General features: G+C 37.4%; 9 protein-coding genes across 9 annotated transcripts; 5 read left to right on the forward strand and 4 right to left on the reverse strand.

The window, feature by feature from the left end:
* Positions 1-259: 259 nt before the first annotated feature.
* On the forward strand, positions 260-3,298 carry RHIMIDRAFT_202869 (RNB-domain-containing protein; the record flags this gene model as incomplete). The annotated part of the gene is made up of 5 exons (XM_023606645.1): positions 260-472; positions 524-1,377; positions 1,437-2,586; positions 2,643-2,811; positions 2,865-3,298. The coding sequence occupies 5 exons, from the start codon at positions 260-262 to the stop codon at positions 3,296-3,298; spliced, it is 2,820 nt and encodes a 939-aa protein (XP_023465724.1).
* Positions 3,299-3,375: 77 nt separating this feature from the next.
* Positions 3,376-5,449, reverse strand: RHIMIDRAFT_237834 (diphthamide biosynthesis protein 2-like protein; the record flags this gene model as incomplete). Its single annotated transcript, XM_023608829.1, has 9 exons — positions 3,376-3,497; positions 3,551-3,640; positions 3,698-3,885; positions 3,939-3,991; positions 4,040-4,209; positions 4,266-4,333; positions 4,391-4,464; positions 4,523-5,042; positions 5,091-5,449. The coding sequence occupies 9 exons, from the start codon at positions 5,447-5,449 to the stop codon at positions 3,376-3,378; spliced, it is 1,644 nt and encodes a 547-aa protein (XP_023465725.1).
* Positions 5,450-5,583: 134 nt separating this feature from the next.
* Positions 5,584-6,842, reverse strand: RHIMIDRAFT_139112 (Golgi phospho protein 3). The gene is made up of 4 exons (XM_023605664.1): positions 6,598-6,842; positions 6,299-6,545; positions 5,740-6,227; positions 5,584-5,689 (listed from the first exon to the last, which is right to left on the reverse strand). The coding sequence occupies exons 1-4, from the start codon at positions 6,802-6,804 to the stop codon at positions 5,684-5,686; spliced, it is 948 nt and encodes a 315-aa protein (XP_023465726.1). The 5' UTR covers positions 6,805-6,842; the 3' UTR covers positions 5,584-5,683.
* A 145-nt stretch (positions 6,843-6,987) lies between these two features.
* RHIMIDRAFT_139122 (uncharacterized protein) lies at positions 6,988-10,301 on the forward strand. The gene is made up of 10 exons (XM_023605665.1): positions 6,988-7,404; positions 7,459-7,604; positions 7,670-7,781; positions 7,829-7,900; positions 7,967-8,244; positions 8,303-8,398; positions 8,452-8,659; positions 8,713-8,981; positions 9,041-9,412; positions 9,479-10,301. The coding sequence occupies exons 1-10, from the start codon at positions 7,025-7,027 to the stop codon at positions 10,210-10,212; spliced, it is 2,667 nt and encodes an 888-aa protein (XP_023465727.1). The 5' UTR covers positions 6,988-7,024; the 3' UTR covers positions 10,213-10,301.
* A 257-nt stretch (positions 10,302-10,558) lies between these two features.
* Positions 10,559-11,242, forward strand: RHIMIDRAFT_251822 (C-8 sterol isomerase; the record flags this gene model as incomplete). Its single annotated transcript, XM_023610887.1, has 1 exon — positions 10,559-11,242. One exon carries the CDS (start codon positions 10,559-10,561, stop codon positions 11,240-11,242), a length of 684 nt encoding a protein of 227 aa, XP_023465728.1.
* Positions 11,243-11,942: 700 nt separating this feature from the next.
* Positions 11,943-13,575, forward strand: RHIMIDRAFT_237838 (uncharacterized protein; the record flags this gene model as incomplete). Its single annotated transcript, XM_023608830.1, has 6 exons — positions 11,943-12,071; positions 12,127-12,169; positions 12,219-12,358; positions 12,417-12,634; positions 12,695-12,702; positions 12,758-13,575. The coding sequence occupies 6 exons, from the start codon at positions 11,943-11,945 to the stop codon at positions 13,573-13,575; spliced, it is 1,356 nt and encodes a 451-aa protein (XP_023465729.1).
* A 265-nt stretch (positions 13,576-13,840) lies between these two features.
* Positions 13,841-14,871, forward strand: RHIMIDRAFT_237839 (uncharacterized protein; the record flags this gene model as incomplete). The annotated part of the gene is made up of 2 exons (XM_023608831.1): positions 13,841-14,204; positions 14,585-14,871. The coding sequence occupies 2 exons, from the start codon at positions 13,841-13,843 to the stop codon at positions 14,869-14,871; spliced, it is 651 nt and encodes a 216-aa protein (XP_023465730.1).
* A 207-nt stretch (positions 14,872-15,078) lies between these two features.
* RHIMIDRAFT_237840 (uncharacterized protein) lies at positions 15,079-16,471 on the reverse strand (the record flags this gene model as incomplete). Its single annotated transcript, XM_023608832.1, has 3 exons — positions 15,079-15,095; positions 15,148-16,278; positions 16,333-16,471. The coding sequence occupies 3 exons, from the start codon at positions 16,469-16,471 to the stop codon at positions 15,079-15,081; spliced, it is 1,287 nt and encodes a 428-aa protein (XP_023465731.1).
* Positions 16,472-16,771: 300 nt separating this feature from the next.
* Positions 16,772-18,933, reverse strand: RHIMIDRAFT_237841 (HAD-superfamily hydrolase; the record flags this gene model as incomplete). Its single annotated transcript, XM_023608833.1, has 12 exons — positions 16,772-16,829; positions 16,877-17,244; positions 17,307-17,382; positions 17,446-17,451; positions 17,516-17,717; positions 17,769-17,988; positions 18,043-18,164; positions 18,218-18,283; positions 18,336-18,380; positions 18,428-18,527; positions 18,579-18,636; positions 18,686-18,933. The coding sequence occupies 12 exons, from the start codon at positions 18,931-18,933 to the stop codon at positions 16,772-16,774; spliced, it is 1,569 nt and encodes a 522-aa protein (XP_023465732.1).
* Positions 18,934-19,366: the final 433 nt, after the last annotated feature.

The following is a 19,366-nucleotide window of genomic DNA, read 5'->3' on the forward strand; positions in this document are numbered from 1 at the left end:
CTGCTACTAATTTCGTCATTATCTCGAATTTAATTTGCTTATTTTATGCTATAATGTTCATAACTATATAAACAAGTCGCTAGATCTCAGGTTAATCCTTATTCAACGGCTTTTCAGCCTCTTCTGGTTGCCATTGATGCCATTCAAATGTAGGGATGCTTCAAAAAAAAATCGGAGTGCAAAAGATACATCTTTCTGTGACTATTGATAGAAAATATTGCATTTCTTTTGGTTTTTCTCTAGATTAAACAAAAAAAGAATGCTTAGATCAAAGACTTTTGTAAAACGAACTCGTAAAGGAAACGTAGTGAAAGTTGTCAAGGAACACTACTTGAGAGATGACATTCCATGTTCTTCACCTCTATGTAAAAAATGTACTCAGAATGAACCTGTGTTGTCTGCGGAACCTAGATCTACAGCAACTTTGAAGCCTCATTATCTTGTTGTTGACACCAATGTCTTTATGGGACAGGTAAGTAATCATATGATCAATTAAAGTTAGTATATTAAGTTTATTATTTAGCTTGATATTATGGAACATCCAGCTATCAAAGATGTTGTTGTATTACAGACAGTTAAAGAAGAGGTTCGACACTTGAATATTATTATATATAATCGACTTGTCGAGATTCTGGCAGACAAGACCAAGAGATTCTATATGTTTGCTAATGAACACCAAAAGGATACTTTTATTGAAAAGCTAAAAGACGAGACACCTAATGACAGAAATGACAGAGCAATTCGTATAGCAACCAAATGGTACTCTGATCACTTAAAAGCAAGTAATCCTAGTGAGGACATACAGGTCATATTGTTATCAGACGATGTTGCAAATCGGGATAAAGCAAAGGCGTCAGGAATAAAAGCGATGAGTGTGGCTGAATATGTTGCCGGCATTAAAGATGTGCCTGAATTAGTAGATATGTTATCTGCAGCTCAAGCTCAAGCAGATGATACCGTTGTATATGATGAACATTTGACTCCTGCTCAAATCCAAAATGGCATCAAAAAAGGCAAGCTTATACAGTCATCATTTAATGTCACTCCTTACAACACTCTGGAAGCTACGGTCGTAGGAGAAGTGGAGGGAGAAATAAAGACGGTATATATCGTGGGCAGAAAGAATTTCAACCGTGCCATTCATGGAGATACAGTTGCTGTCGAGTTACTGCCAAAATCTGAGTGGAAGTGTGGTGCCTCTGTTGCTATAGAGGATGAAGATGATGACGAAAAGATGTATGGTGAAGAAGAGTCGACAGATAAAAAGGACGACGATGACCAAAGTAGCCCCAATAAAAAAAGAAAGACAACCGATAAAGTTGGAGAGCCAGAGCCTACGGGTAAAGTTGTCGGTATTATCAGAAAGAAATGGAGACCGTAAGTCAAGATAATGTCGTAAGCTTAAATAGAGATCTAACATCATTCTACTCTTCTAGTTACTGTGGTTTTATTCTCAAAAACTCCGTTCCTAAAGGAAACGACCGTGGTCCCGTCACTTGTACTTTCCGTGCTATAGATCGTCGAATTCCCAAAATCAAAATTAAGACTAGTCAAGCCAGTAGCTTGGTTGGTAGTCGTATCATTGTGGCAATCGACTCTTGGCCAAAGACTTCCAGATTTCCTATGGGTCACTTTGTCAAGACATTAGGTGCATCTGGTGATAAAGAAACAGAAACAGAAGTTATTCTTTTGGAGCATAATGTTCCTTATCAAGAATTCTCAAAGGCCGTGCTTAGCGACTTGCCAGAAGAAGGCGATCAATGGGTTGTTCGCGAGCATCATGTAAAGAACGAAAATAGAATAGACTTTAGAGATTTGAATGTCTGCAGTATCGATCCACCTGGATGTACCGATATCGATGATGCGCTCCACGTCCGTTTCCTACCAAACGGCAATTACGAAGTAGGTGTTCATATCGCAGATGTCACATACTTTGTCAAGCCTGGAACACACATAGACAAGGAGGCAGCAAGCCGTGGTACATCCGTTTATCTTGTCGACAAGCGTATTGATATGTTGCCTGCTCTTCTAGGTACTAATCTTTGCTCCTTACGATCTAATGTAGAACGACTTGCCTTTTCTTGTGTATGGGAATTGAATGAAAATGCGGAAATCGTCAATGTCGACTTTTGCAAGAGTATCATCAAATCCAAATTCTCATTCACTTATGATGAAGCTCAAAGTCGTATTGATGATGAACGCATGCAAGATGATGTTACAAAGGGTATTCGTTTGCTAAACAAGTTTGCCAAGATTCTTCGCCAAAGACGTCTAGAGGCTGGTGCTTTGACTTTAACTTCACCTGAGCTTAGATTTAACCTTCAGAATGACTCTCAAGACCCTGTAGATGTGGAAATGAAAGAACTAAAGGAAACAAATTCTCTTGTTGAAGAATTCATGTTGCTCGCAAATATCTCTGTTGCCAAAAAGATATACTCTAGATTCCCTAGTGCAGCCATGCTTCGTAAGCATGGAGCGCCACCTATAAACAATTTTGACCAACTTCGCAAGATTCTTCTCGAAAAAGGATTTACTCTGGACATTAGCAGTTCAAAAGCATTGGCTGATTCTCTTGATAAAGCTGTGGTAAGCATTCTTTTGTTTATATAGAGTAACAATGCTCTAACTGTCTTTTTTATTAGATACCTGAAGATCCTTATTTCAATACACTTGTACGTATCTTGACTACCCGTTGTATGATGCAAGCACAATACTTTTGTTCAGGAACAGAACCTGAATCGGAGTTTAAGCATTATGGTTTAGCCAGTCCTATCTACACTCACTTCACATCACCTATTCGTCGTTATGCAGGTAATTACGCCAGATACTAATTCAGACATGAAGACTAATAACGTGTTATAAAGATGTCGTAGTGCACCGTCTGCTACATGCATGTATCGATCCAGATGCCCTCATGGATTCAGATTTAATTAACACAAATGCCATGAAGGACCTCTGTGATAACTTGAACTTTAGAAATAGAATGGCGCAACAAGCTGGCCGTAGCTCAGTTGAACTCTTTACTAGCATGTTCTTTAGAAACAAAGTCGAAATTGAAGAGGCCCGTGTGCTGCGTGTGTTGAAGAATAGTATTTCTGTACTTGTGCCCAAATACGGCCTTGAATCTATTGTATACATCTCAGAACCATTTGAATATAACGAGGAACACAACAGCCTGGTTGCAGGAGATATCGTATTGAAGACATTTGATAAAGTTAAGGTGGAAATGTCTGTTGAAGGAGATGCAGAAGGCATGCGCCAAAAGATGAATATGAAGTTGATTGAACCCAAAGTATGATTTACATGTCAATAGTGTTGCATATTCAATAAGGAATCCTCATGTGTTAATATTTACATCTGCACATAAATAAATCTTTATTCCTTTTCATTTTTATATCCACGAGCTATACCAGAAAGCCCCTCTGTCAACTCTGCTGGTGCATCTTGACCAATGTTTGCCTCTAAACCTCTATAAGTTCTGTTTTGAAGATATTGTCCTAGAAACAATGGTTTACAACCAATTCAACTGCTTTTTAAACAATAATCTTACCTGCTGTACTGTTCAAAAGCGTCGTAATACTTGTTTCTTTGCTTCTTAGTGTTAAATCTGTTAGTTTGCTTGTGATCACTTCTCCAGAGTCTGTTATCGTACACGAAGAGTTATAACGACATCTTTTTTTCACACACTATATCTTACCACTCTCTTGTCTGTCTCTTGCTCTATTAAAGGGAGTTGACTTGTATTGACCAGTGATCAAAGAAAAGTGAGGCTCTTCATCACTCGATAAATCATCTTTTTCGTCATCATAAGAAAAGTCATCTGAACGTAGCTGGGGTAGTAACTTTGAGAAGTCAGTGATATAATCGCCTGTCCACTCCATGTCCCTGATAGACAATGTTGAACGACATATACTTAATATATACACTCTAGTTTTTACCTTCTAAGAGCAATTTCTAGTTCAAATGGTGTGACAATTGGACGATAAAACTCCTAATCATCAACGTAAGCAAATTGTTCGCCTGCCCTCTTTGAACTTACCTTTGAATCAATCAAGCTGTTTTCAGGACAGGACACTAACACATAGCAATCAATTTCCATGAAATTTGCCATCTTTGCTACATTCAATTTGCCCATAACAAACAAGTATGATTTGCGTCCAGAAGCCCGAATGATTCTTTTCAAATGATCGATGATATTTAAGTAAGAAGCTACAAACCCCCATTGTTATCGTTCGTATAGCTTCTATTGCCTGTATTCAACTTACCCACGCCTAATGTGCCAACGACAATACCAATTGTTTCTGCATCTTTTGCCTTTTGAACAAGGAAATATCTACATTTTGAATAAGGAAAGAAAGTTCCTGATGATGAGAATTTGGATATACAATACCTTTTCATTAGCATCTTGTTTACTTGTACAGATTCTTTTCTCGCAATGTTGGTTTTAGGATTGTAAGTATAGACCTATTTACATCAAGAGATATGAGAGACCTTTAAAAATGGACATATTATAATAACTTACAGGGCATTTGTTGTGAACCATCATGATATTAGTCAAAGTCAAGCTCTCTTCTCCAACAAAGAAGATGGAACATGTATCTATGCTCACATTTTCTGGGAGTTCAAAATATCTGCCTCCTTTCTTTTTCTCTTCTTTCAGTTCACTCATATCTTGCAACGGTTCAGCCGGTAGAATCTCAGGTTTATCCTGAACCACGTCCTCTAAATCTCCTTTACATTTTCCGCAACAAGATTTACCTAGTCTTTGTCTTTCTACGTGCGAGGCACAAGTCGAAAGAGTCTTGTGCTGATCAAGTGTTGATTGTAACTTGGACTCTGTCTGTATCACTGTTGGAATAATACACTGATATGTCTTTTGCAAAGCAGATGTCAAACTGTCTACCGCATATGAGTATTCTACATCGCACATGATAATAACAGGCTGAGCTTTATCAGGAAAGAGCTTTTCAAATTCACTTGTACACTGCTGTATATCTATAGGACGTTGACCAAAAACATATAAAGCAGGTAAATGCGATGTACTTTATAAAATTTAGTTTCATACAAGCAATATGATAAGCATCACTTACGGACTTAAACAAGATCGACCATAATGGACTATGAGATCTGCATTGACATGCTCAGCTGCCACTTCATCAACACAACAACTACCATAAGACGTGTCTGCTAAAATGAAGATCTCCTTTTGTGTCTTTTCTCGCAACTGTTCAGCCACAGTTGCTGCATCCGCCAGAAGTTCGTCAGGGAATTGCAAAGCGATCTTTTTGTATCCGCCTCGTATAATCTTAGTCACTGTACGTTCGATCTCATACAGATCTTGAATGTTTTTGTGCTTTTCACTCTTCACTTCCAAATGTCTCTCAATCACATCCTTTCCGTCATTTGAGAAATTGGTTGGACCAACTGCTGCTGCTGTTGTTGTTGACATGATTGACAAAGTATAAAGCGCACTTTTTAAAGATTTTTTAAATGCACACAACACTTTGACTTGATAGTCACACATGAAAACTGTATCTCTGAATAGATGATTTCCAATTAGATTTGTTCAACATTTTGCAAAAAAGGCACCACAGAGCTTATGTATTTTATACGAAAAAATCAAATAAAGAGGCAAAAATAAAAGGGAAGGGAGGGAAATCAAAAGAAAGGAGGATGTGTGTGTTTACAGCTATGATAAAAGGGGTTAATGATGATTATTAACATGAAAGGTTCACTTACTATGGCATCCATCTTTGCGAGAACATTTAAAGCACTAGCCACTACCTCTATGGAAAGTTCTGTTCCCGAAGGTATCTCAACTTTACTTGCACCATTACCAAATGGCCATGATGAGTATTCGTTCATCAATTCATCCACCTTATTGAATGCTTGTTCTCTTAAATCAGGCTGAAGATAAAGTAGAGCATTTTCTAATACATTTGCAGCATATGCGGCACAGATCATACTGACCGTTCTAAGATACGCATGGGGGACGTCTGATTGAGCATCAATAGCTGTAGGTGAGACACGAGTGACAAGCATGGTACATACACGCTTAATGATCTCTTCTTTCACTGCAGGATCAGCGACAGGGTGAGTAGCCATATCAAACAATAAAAAATTACGTTTCTCCGTTCGAAGGACTCCTTTGTCTACTAAACCTTTTGCTAAACGTTCTCGTACTTGTTTAAGTTGATATCCAATCTTCATCACATTCCATGTTTCGCCTTTAAACACAAAGAACTGATTAATATTCAGCCTCTTTCTCTCTCTGTATGTATATGTATATATTTATTACCGCTCATTAAATCAATCCAGTTGGCTACACTCATATGTTCACTGGTTTTCATCATCTTCAAGGCTTCATCTAATAAAACTTCGCCTGTGATTGCATCATTAATAACTTCGATATATCGATCTGCCAGAGGATAGGAGCGACGCATAGGATCCTTTTTCATGGCTATTCTTCCTCTAAGAGCTAGTTCAATCACAATACATCCACGTAGTGCATAACTAATACTGTCATTCCAAAAGGAAAGATATCCCTATCAAAGCAGCATTACTATCTTTTTCTCGGTGTAATTCATCACTAATTACTTGTTTATCTTTAAGTCCCAATAGTAAAACTTCTTCCATTAAAGTTAGTTTGGGTGTAGACTTTCTTTCATCAACATCATGTGGGTCATAGGCAATTTTCTTTTCAGTAGTAGGATTATTATAATTAACAGAACTGCTGCTATTATTGTTATCATCATCCGAATTCGATGAATGACCGGCAACTCTTCTTCTTGTCACTGTCGACATCACTGAACACAGAGAATATATAAAAAAGGGCAAAAAATGTATGTGTGTGAGGATCCACTCTACGTCACAGACGGAGTTACTTGTACTACTTTTTCTTTTTCTGCTCGGTATTGGCAATGCATGAATTAAACTTTATTTAGCAATAATTGAATTATGTATTTTAGAAAGCAAAACACATTCTCGCCTCTCTTCATTCATATCCCTTTTTCTTTCTTTCTTTATGTCAGTCATGGGGTTTTCCTTGAGGCCGAGAAGGTTACAAGGAAAATCAGATCCATTTACGGAGCCAGTGGATCATCAGGATGATGAAAAAAAGCTTAAAAAATATCAAAATCATCTAGACACGTCGTCTCAGGGCATCGTTCAGGAAAGGATCCGCTTGGTAATCCTGACAGCACTGAGCCTGTACTTTCGGGTGCTGAAGTTAGGACATCCTCCTTTTATCACAGAGATTGAAATGGAAACGAGTAGACAGACGAATTGGTATATGGCTAACAAGTACTTTATCGGAAAGTATCCTCCTCTCAGTGGCTTAATAAATACAGGTCTGGCGTATATCGTCGGATACTATGGAACTGAAGACCTCTTATATGCTGGACAGTAAAGTATATGTTTTTATTTATATATACATGGACCACTTATCTCTGTTTATAGAGAATTCCATCAATTTCCTTTGATCGGCATGCGTAGGCTTGCTGCTATTCTGGGGACTTTGATCGTTCCCATCTGCTACCTTACCCTCCGCAATATGGGCCATTCCCGCTCTACTTGTACTCTTGCTGCAACACTCTTGATCTTAGGTAAAAAAAAAAAAAAAAATGCGCATTCTCAATAAACATGTGGTAACCCCCTTTTTGTATTAAAGAGAATGGTCATATCACTCAATCAAGATATGCTTCACCAGAAGTATTCGTACTGTTCTTTAGTGCTGCTGCTACTTTTGTGTGGACAATTGTCCGTAACCGCTTGAGTGAAAGGTAAGAAAACAAGACGAGACTCAGCAATATTTAATATTTGGTTCTAGTGACCCATACGGTGGGCTTTATCTGTTATTCTGGAAGATACTAACAGGCTTATGCATTGGACTTTCTATCAGGTATTGCATTATCATCTTTAAACAGTTAATAGTTTCCTTGTTTCTTATCTTTTTAAACGTGTTTAGTTCGAAATGGACAGGAACATTGATTTTCCCCGTAATTTGGTATTCGATTGGAAGAGAGATATGGAGCGATATGACCAATACCAGACAGCCTATATACGCGTGTCTTCGAAAGCTATATGTTTATCTTTTCAGTGTTGGGGTGTTTCCATTTTGGATATACATGTTTATCTTTAAGATACACTTTGATATTGTCTCAAAGGCGGGCGATCATGATCTCATCCTTAGTTCGCGGTTTCGATACTCACTTGTTGGAAACGAATTTGAACCCAGTCAACAAAGTAAGTCGTGAATTATGCATCGATGTTTATATTAAATACCGTGCTGATGCATATCTAGACATTGCCTATGGATCGCAGATTGTGATCAAACATGATGGGTCTCCAGGCGGATACCTTCATTCACATAAAGATCAGTTTACAGGTGGAAGCAAACGTAAGTGAAAATAATTGGTAACATATAATACATCTTATATCATGTTACTATAGAACAGGAAGTGACATTGTATCCCTATGTTGATCTGAACAATATTTGGACTGTTCACAAGAAAAAGAGTCTTTATAATTCGTCTCAGCCTTTGGAACTTGTTCATAATGGAGATCAAATCCGGCTAGAGCACTTTGCGTCAACTCGTAAACTTCATTCTCATGATTATCGACCCCAAATAACAAGCAAAAGAGAGCATCAGGAAGTAACGTGAGTATAGCTGATAGAAGTCTAAATTCAATATTGAATATGTTTAATATTAGTGCCTATGGCGATAAATTGATCAATGACGTGTACGATTACTGGACATTGATCGTGTTAGATGACGACAATAGGCACAGCAGAGACATGAATATAACGTGGCAGACATTGAATCAGCGATTTAGACTGCTTCATATACGTGGATGTGCGCTGATTAGCCATGGAGCATATTATGAAGGTGAAGGTCATAACCACCAAGAGGTGACATGTATGGCCAGTGCAGGTCTTCACGTTTCTACATGGATTGTTGAATCTGCTTATCATGAAAAGTGTATGTCTACGTCTAGAAAAGGGGCGACATATAGAACTAATGCTTTTATTTTTCTACAGTAGAAAACGCGGAACCTGTCTCGTTCACAAAGATGAAATTTATTGAAAAGTTTAGAGAAACCCACAATCTGATGTTGAAGTACCCATTTGTGGTTTACAATCGCCTTGAACAAGGTATTGGTTTACAAGACGGACTGCTGAACCCAAAATTAGAGAATGCAGGCACGCCTATGAAATGGTTTCTGAAAAGAACAAGCTCAAAATTATGGTATAAGCTTTCTGGTTTCTCAGTTCATCTCGTACTGAACGCAGCTGTGCAAAAGTTTATAACGAGCGCCATCATTGGGTACATGGGGTTTCTTTGTTTGATCAAGTTCCTGGCAAAGCGCCAGATCAAACTCCCAGCTCAGCTTTCATGGCTCAGTATTGCAGGTACCACATACACATAGATTACAACCATGATCTACAGCAAACTAAACATCTCCTTTTTTTTGTTAGGAACAGAAATTACAGTCAATCAAGTTTATAAAAATTCAATATCCCTACTCAGTTCTGCTGTGGCGTCTCATGTTGTGATGCTTCGGCTAGTTCCGCCGCATACGGTTAGCATGTCCGATATCTTACCCAGCATCTACTACGGCATCAGTCTCTCCTCGGTGATACTTGAAGGTATGGTATCCACCATGCTTCCAATCTATCGCCGTGCTCTCTATTATGGTCTCATCGTGTTGGCTCTCTTTTTATTTTCACAACAGTCTCATCTAACCTATGGTACACGGTCATGGCACAGAACGGACTGTGAATCGTTTGGGATCGACATGAACTGTATTCATTTCCCCTTGTATGAACATGAACTCAAAGACTTTGTGGAGCAGAGTGGAGAGACACCCAACGCGACCGATCTGACAGTGTATTTTAATGTTTTGGGCAAAACCGAGCCGTTCAGGTACACTCAAGGTCAAGAAAAGGAGGCTGAACAAGCACTTGAGTTATTAAAGCAGACAAAATATCAGCAAGAAGCAGAACAGTCGACGGGTATCTACAGGTACCATCGTGTTGTGCCAACGCCTGCCATTACCTTACAAGAAGCAATTGATTGGTCAAAGTCAGTACATGAAAAAGCAATTGAAAGAGAAAAGGAAGCAGCCAAGAAAAGAGCTGAAAAAAAGGCATTGAAGAACAAGAAGCGAAGGAAGAGGATGAAGAAAAGAAAGAAGACTAGTTTATTATAAATTATAAAATGAAATAAATTCAAAGCCTGTGGGCGCCGAGTTCGCAGACCAAATCGTCCCGGCAAGATCTGACTGTTTAGTGACCCCCAAAAAAAACTCTTATATGAGCAAGGAGAAAAAGGTTTAAAAAGAAAAGAGAGAGATAGGGTCGAAGTGGAAAAGAAAAGAACGAACAAGACAACACCGGATAGTGTTGCAGATGTAGTTCAGCAGTCCAAGTAACTCCGCGCGCATACACTCTATTTGTCGTCCCTTCAAAATTTTTCGTATAAATAAACTTTTTTCGTTTTTCCCTGTGTGTTTATATTTCTTTCTTTGTTGGTCATCTCAAAAGTTATATATAATAATGACAACCTCAAAGGCACAAGAAACCAAGAAGGCTTCCTGCTGGACCAAGGTTCTTTTCATTCTCACACTGCTTTCTGCTCTCTTTGTGGGTTTGGACCAAATCAAACATCAATGGTATATCTTTGATCCAGTCGTACTTCAACAAATAGCTCAGGCCAATATTGAAAAGTACGCCGGTAAGAATGACACAAAGGGTATGATGGAAAACATTGCCCTTGATTTAGAAGCCAAGTATCCTGGACATATCAACTTGAAGGAAGAGTGGGTATTTAACAACGCAGGCGGTGCCATGGGCTCCATGTGGGTCTTGCACGGCTCTATTACCGAATATGTGATTATCTTTGGTACTCCCGTAGGTACTGAAGGACACACTGGTCGTTTCTTTGCCGATGATTACTTTATCATTCTCGAAGGTGAACAATGGGCTTATTCTGCAGGACAAGTGAGTCGTGAAGTGTACAAGCCAGGAGAAATGCATCTTTTAGCCAGAGGTAACTGTCAACAATACAAGATTCCTGAACATGCCTGGGCTCTTGAATATGCTCGTGGATGGATTCCTACTATGCTTCCATTTGGATTTGCAGACACTTTCTTCTCCACCATTGATTTCCCCACTCTCGTCAAAACGGTCGGTATCTACACTAGATTGATTGTCTCCGAGTTGCTCCAAGGAAAGATTTAAACTGTAGAAACTATTTATCCTTAATCATTAATAATAAATTGTAACTTACTTCATACTTGTGCAACCTTCTTCTCGACCGGATCCATGCGCCGTTCTTCTGGAGCTTGAGGCACATTTACGGTAGAGCCGGTGACCGTTGCCGATGCTTGATTGGACGTACGATGAAGGTCTTTTTTTTTATTATTCGCTCTCAATCGTGTCAATTTGATCAACTCCAGTATCACATATTCATCAATACAAGTTATTTCAAGTTGGCAAGCTTGATTCTCCTCCTTGCATTGCTTATTGTCTTTTTTACTAGCAGAATACATTGTTTAGATTTGATAAATTGTGTAAACAGAGAAAAAGGTGCTCACTGACTGAGAAATCATTACATTCAAATAGGGAAAATGACCATTTGAGGGACAATGGTGTGATGCTTACCTAATTTAGCAAAAGATACACGTAAAAAAAAAATAGAGACGCAGTTGTTATTCAAACTTACCACTTTCCATTTCAAATAAGCGATTCACAATAAGCGTCCACGATCGGCATTTTTAAATGTATGACTGCATCATAAGGCATAAATAGTAACTATTTATGATCAAAAGTATATGAAACATACACGCGTACACACAAAGAAAGTTAGAAAGAGTCACAGAAATGATAAGAATGATCTCACGGCTCATTTTTAGTTATTTTCTTTTGCTTTATAGAAACAATGTTAAAATCACTTACATGTCGATTGTTTCGACAGCAGGAAGACGAAGCAAGCAGACGATTATTAGATGAACGGAGTTTAGATCAATGGAAACAAGAACCCATAGACAAGTATAAATTGGTATATTGGGTATGTTGTTTTTTTTTTTTTTGAAAAGGAAAGAGAGAGAACTGATGGTGGTTAGATTTATTTCTTGTATGGAGTAGCCATGCTATTACCTTGGAATGGTATATATTTCTATACTGTATATATCCCATCCATTAATCTTTATATCAGTGTTCATTACTGCCTCTGAGTTTTTTGTAAAGCGATTTGCAGAAACGCCTTATCAAGAGACATTTCAAAACTATTTCTCGACGTATTCGACATTAACAAACTTTTTAACATTTATCATTGTTTTATGGCTTCAAAACAAGGTAATTCATAAGCACAATCAGAAAAGGATATTAATACGTATGTGATATATATATATAGTCGTCCTTTAGATTAAATAGCTTCATTCCAATCTGCATAAACACAGCTGTATTTGCTGCCATGGCAATTACTGTCAAGGTGGATTTTGAGGGAATAGATTATTTTTGGTTTGTCATGTTCTTTATTGTCCTAACAGGTGGAACCACAAGTTTCTTCCAGAATTCGGTATTTAGTGAGGCTAGTCGGTTGCCTCCAGTGTATGTGCAAGCAGTAGTCAGGTAAAAAATGATGAATAAAGATAAAGAAGAGATCTAACAGTTCCTTTTTTTTTCATTTAGTGGTCAAGGTAAAAATATAATAAAAGGTAAATATCAAAAAGTCACTAATACGAATTTTACTAGGTGTCGCCGGTGTCGTAGTTGCAATATCCTCTATTGTTAGTGCACTTGCGGGTAGTGGTAATCGTGTTCCTGATGAAGCATCTATCACTCGCTCGGCATTTTTGTATTTCCTCTTTGCTCTTTTAATCACTACAGCTGCTATGATCGGACGCATTCTGGTGACCCAACTCCCGTTCTACGGCTACTACATGAACTTGCAAGCTAGACATGATCAGGAGGTTGACCAACAGTCAGAAGAGGAACGTGCTGTGACTGTGATTGACATTGTACGCAAATCATACGGTTTGATCTTTGCTGTTGCCTACGTATTTGCCATCACCCTGATGCTCTTCCCTTCGCTTACTGCACTCATCAAGTCGACATATCGACAAAATGACAGTATGAAGAACAGCAATCGATTTTTTGATGATGACATCTTTGTTGCCTTTCATTTTCTTTTATTTAACATTGGTGATTGGGTTGGACGAACGCTACCTGTGTCTGAACGATTCCAAGTATTTCGAGCCAAGACGCTGATCAATCTATCCTTGCTTCGTACAGTCTTTATCCCTTTATTCTTAGTGTGTAACGTGATCGTATCAGAGAAACGAAGGCTTCCCGTGTTGATATCCAATGATTTTGTTTATTTCTTCCTTGTCTGGATCTTTGCTGTCAGCAATGGCTGGATTGGTGGTTTATGCATGATGGCGGCACCACAACAGGCAACCATTAAATCTGGAGCGGAGAAATCAATGGTGGGTAGTGTCATGAGTTTTGCTCTTGTCCTTGGTTTAGCCATCGGTGGTCTCTTGAGTTTTGCTATCAGACAGATTGTCTAGTCCCTTGTTTTTAAATTACTATTTCTCCGTATCAAAATAAACGTATACGCAATACATTAGCTTATATCCAAATCCTCCCCTTTTCTTTTGTTACAAGTGAATGGGTTTTTATTCAAAAAGTAGAGCAATGACACTGTATCTCCCCTCGTTCAATTAAATAGGGAAATTATACTACTACTCCCCATTTTTTCATTCTCTTTTTTTTTATTTTTTTTTTTCCTTCTTTTCCTCCTTTCCATTCAATTAATAATAATAATAATAAAAAATGCCCGTCTTTCATGATACATTCACCTCTAGTCTCGCCATGTGGTCCCCTTCGACCCTATCTTCTCTTAGTTTATATGCAACAACTCGGAATGACATGAATGAAAGGACAAAATATTATCATGAGCCCGTTTATTACCCAGCAGCATGTATCATCTGTGGACTATCACATCATCCGACAACAACAACAACGGCCAACGAAAAAGAACGATCCATTCAACCTGCAGTGCCTACCCCTTGGGAGATCTGGTCTGTGGAACGACGGAGTGAAAAGGTAGAGGAAAAGAAGAGAAAGAGCATGGTCCATCATGTACAACGTCTCTTCTGTCAAGCACTGATTGTCATCAATAAGCCGATAAAGTTGTGTAGGAAATATAGTGTGCATGCTATGAAAAAGAGGGTGATGCTTAACAAAATAGGATATAATAAGCGTGCTAGCGTGTGATAGGAATAAACATGATGCCACGTTTATGACTATTGTTTTCCTTTTAATAAAAGGGTCCCTTTTTCATATTGTTAATATACAAAATCATGCAACACAACCTTGAATCCACATACAAAAAAATCTCCTGACGAATGCGCAAAAACAACAGTGCTTTTGAGTTTTATATATAAATACTTGTACTTTTTTTTTTTAGCAAGTTCAATACAAATACACACATCTTTATTATTATGTTTTCCTTTAAATTTTCTCTTGGTGGTTATTGGCATACGTTAAAGAGAAAACGATCTATTTGTTCGATAGCATCTAGTTCTTCATCTGAAAAGTCAGTTCGATTTTCAGAAGAAAACAAGACATTCTATACACATAGTCCAAGAGATTATGACCGATCATCTGTCAAACAGACTTGTCGATTACCAGCCTCTTTGGGTCAAACTTATCTGACAGTATTTGAACAAATTTTGATTGAAAATCCATTACAAGACTCGATTGTCAAAAGAAATACAAGTAAAAATGGAATGAAAAGTACAAAAGGACGTGCATTGAAAGCAAAAATAGCTAAATCAAGTCAACCGCGCTCTTTACTGTAAAATCTTATACCCAATATGTATCCTCTTTTTCTTTATTTATATATATATGCCTTCATTTTAAAATCAATAAAAATACCATGTGTGTATTTGTATCCATTCTAAACCACTTCTACAACACGTGATGTCAATTTCAATTGAACAAAACGGCTATTCTTTTAAACTTGTTTAAAATTATTTTTATTTGTTCAATCAAAAACATAAATATCATCAATCACAGAATTTGACTAAAAGAAAAGAAGAGTGAATATTGAATACTTTTCATGTATAAAAACTTACTCTTGACCAGACGCGTCTGTCTTCGTTGAATAGGCTTTCTCTTGAATTCAATTACTTTTTCAGTATTGGTTTCAGGCTTGGGATTGGACCTTGGTATCAATTTTGGTAACATGTCTTTATATTCTTCTTGAACTTTCCTTAGAATTTCTTGTTCCAATAAATCATTTTCTTTATTCACTTCTCCAAGGATCCCCTTCTTCAACTTTTCCTGGATACGTGCTCTTCTTATAGGATCAGTCAGGTAGTTTTTACACACAGCGTGTGATCCAAAGAACTGTGGACCAATGCTAAAATCAGGATCGTCCCAGCGAAAGATGGAAGGGTCATAGTGACGGAAATGGTTTTCTTGATATTCAACAATGGTAAACAGCTTTGCTGTTTCGTCATCGTCATCGTCATCTTCTGATGTGTTGTCGTCATCTGTAGTCATCGATACTTGTGAATTCGTGTCAGTCTTCTTTTCCTCTTCTTCATACTTTAAATCAGAAAAAGAGTACAAGGAAGAACCATTTAGACTATGCTTATTTTCAGTGCTATTTAACGTCTTTCTCTTCTTGCGTTCATGTCGTTGTGATTTATCTACAGGAGCCAACATCAGTTTCCTCTTTTGGGTTGGCTGACTAGAGCTTGTTGGCTGTAGGCTCTTTTGTTTTGTTGTTGTTGCCGTTACTGGTTGTGACATGGATAGATGTGATTGAGGCTGTGTTGTCTGACTGCATTTTTCAGGAATGGTTGGGATACTGAAGCCATCGTTATCATTGCTATTATTGTTGTTGTTATTGCTCACATCTTGGCTATCATTGTCTGTACAGATACTAAAGCTATTGGTATTATTAAAACTACTACTACTGGTCATCTCAATATCACTGCTGGTTTTAGAAAGGCCATGACTCGTAGCACTATTGTTGTCACTTGCTGGTATATTAAGCCAAAAGGCTTCTTCTTCTGTTAGTTGTCGATTTATCACTTTTGATGGTATCTTGTTTTCTGAGTCAGAAGCTTCAGGGAAGAGCACTCTGCCTGATGAAGGAGGACGAAGGGAATGTTGTGATGAACTCTTTTGTGCAGCACGTGCTTCTAATTCTTTGTTAAACTTCTTTTTCAACTCGTTATATCTTTTATAAAACTTGGCTAAAAAAGGATATAAAATTTAGTTGATATACTTGTAATCTGTTGCCATCTTACCTATTGATGGTCGTCCTCTAATGTCTTCAACAGTAGCTGGTCGTTTATATTTACGTTCAAACGTTTCTTCCCATTGTCTTAGTGACCTTTTATAGGAAAGAATTTCTTTTTCAAGTAGTTTAAGATCTTTAGAATCCATTTTAAATAAATAAGAGAAGGGGGGTGAGTTTAAAGATAAAAAGAAGAAGAGGAGGGAAGGGAAAGGCGAGCTGGATGTTAATTTTCCTTTTTGTCTCTCTCAGCCAAAAAAAAAAAAAAAAAAACGTGACTACGCGTTTTTATATTTCAGACGCGTTTGAAAAAAGAATACAAGGTAACACAACTCGTTGGTTGACCACAGGTGATAATATTGAGCCATAAAGTGAGAATGAAGCGATTGTTGTGCACATGATGTTAATAATAACAATAATTTATAAGATAAAATAGACCAATTGTCCTTCTATTCAGAAATATGCTTGATCTGACCACTATCCACAATTTCTTCTACTAGCCTTTCACTACAAATGAATGAGTAAAGCATTCGTTAAGTTTGATATCATCTTACTGTGGTAAATAAGTTCTGTTGGGATAAAATACATAATCTAAGGAAAGGTTATCCAAATTGGTAATGTTGGACATGTAAATGTCTGCAAACTTCTGAATCTTGTTTGCAAAAAAGGATGGATTCTGATATGTTCTAAACATGCTTCCAAAGTGTTCATTAAAGGCTGATTTTAACTGAATACGAACTTCGTTTCGTTCTGATCTCCACTCTGACAATAGCTTGTTTAACTCATCTGTACAATGATCCTTGCTCCATGATTGGGCCTCATTCAGTAATCGCTCAAGATTTAGCAGCCAAGATAGCTTGTGTCGGTAGCATGGTTGATTACGAATTTCTATCTCTTTGGCTAATTCATGAATAATAGCGCCCTATATCACAGATTATATCAAACGTTACTATTTTTCATATAGAAAGAAAGTAGATAACTTACTGTATGCCAACCATGTTGAATGGATGCATCTACTAGATCAGAATAGATATGGTCACCAAAATAGAGCACTCGTTGTCTTTTATAGGAAAGAATTAGTATCTCTACAAGTATACTGTCACTCCTTTCTTATTAATTTTACCCTTTCCTAAATAATTGCAAATAAATATATAGATCAGTATCGGTTCTATAAGGATCGCACACAAGCTTACCATCCAGTCAGTCTCTCAAAGTCTTTAATGTTACCTCCTTGATATATCTGTCCAGGTTCAAATCGCATGACTGCGTCCCAGTTGGGTTCATGAGCGATTCTGAACGGACGGTAAGAACGATAGAATTCTGGTTTTCGAGCATTTACAATAACGCAGTCAAACAGGTCTCGCCAATCGTCACTGGAAGTGAGATAACCCATACCTTTGGATATAAAAGACAATGTACTGTTGGTTAACAGAAAAGTCTTTTTACCATTCTTCTTTAATGTTTCAAGATATCCAACAAGTTTAGGTGCGCGTTCCAAATACTTGGAGATATCTTTCATCACTTCCATATGAAGCGTACCTCCAATACCATGTGCGCCTGTATGAAGTATACGAGCAGCATGGTTCACGTCATCGGATAGGTAGCGTGGATGAAAACTCATGTTATGATCTCTAAAGTACTGGATTATATCGCTAAGTAACGTTGTCTATCATATAAAGCTGAGATAAGGTATAAGGTGATCATATATAGTAAAGCTTACCTGTGGTATGGAAAATAAATCACTGAGCTGAAACATGCTATTGTTCAAGTACTCGGGCGGTATATGCCTTCCTTTATGGTATTCTATGACTTCATTCACATCCGTGATAGGTTCTCTTCCAACTGAAAAAGACAAGGTCAATCAATCATGAACAGTATGTATGGATGAGTTTTACCATGGACGGTATTCAATTGAATATTTGCCATATTATCAATCTTCATCAACCAACCATTGTTAAAATCTAATCACTCAATATTTAGTCTATCACCCCTTTAACCTCTTTTTTCTTGTACCATAATGCAGTCCTCGAATGGCAAAGTCTGGATCAAATTTAAAATCTAATAACTATTAAGTAATGTAGCTTCTTTTTTTTTGTCTGTTTTACCTTTGATCTGCTTTGGGTATTTGAACACATCAACTAGTATCTCGCAAAGAAATTTGTAAATAGCAACAGATAAGTTTTCCGTATAATTTGCTAGTGTGTACTACATTGTTGTCAGTTAGTTGCCATATAAAGAAATCTATTTCTTTGTTACATCATAGTCAAAACCATAGACTTCAATATTCTGCAAGTTCAGTTCATTGTTGATAAACCTATCTTTTTCTTGTAAGAATAAGCTCACATAATGTCTATTTTTTATACACTTTGTCTGGTGAAGTATAACCCAGTCCTTCTAATGTCTTGAATTCCTCATCGGCCATCATGTTCACATTCTTTGAAAGTAATGTACTTTCCTCTTTTCCCATAGTATAGGCGTGCTTAAACTTCTTTATTTCATATTCTTTTTTCAGTAATTCTGTCATACGTCTATGGTCAACAGTAGACGATATGCTATATTGTCGTCGTCGTTGTCGAATGTTATCAGTTGTCAGCCGGAGTAATCTTTTCATGCAAGATCAGTGTGTACAACAAATAAAAAAAAGAGAGATAGAAAGTGCCGCACTTTCCAATTTTCAAGTCGCCACTCTTTGGTGTTTTGGCTCATATTCTTAGAAATTCCAAGTCGCAGATGATGTCATGAACAATGGACAGGTAGGACCTTGTTTTAATCGAGATTATTAAAGAATATACGCTTTTTTAGATAACATGCTTTATTTTTATAAAATTTTGAAAAAAGTACTCTTTTGTCTTTTTTATTGAACGTAATCTAAACCAAGGCTTGAATCCAGCAGAACCATATCGCCTCCCATACTTCATTTAAGGAAACATTTCTTGCCGCAAGTGGCACAATATCTACACGGCAACCTAGGTGGTTTGGAGTACAAATAAGCATAAAGCTGTACTACAAACTGGAAGTGCGAAATATCATTGGGTAAAGATGTA

The sequence above is a fragment of the Rhizopus microsporus genome, assembly GCF_002708625.1.
Source record: "Rhizopus microsporus ATCC 52813 unplaced genomic scaffold scaffold_9, whole genome shotgun sequence".
NCBI lineage: Eukaryota > Fungi > Mucoromycota > Mucoromycetes > Mucorales > Rhizopodaceae > Rhizopus > Rhizopus microsporus.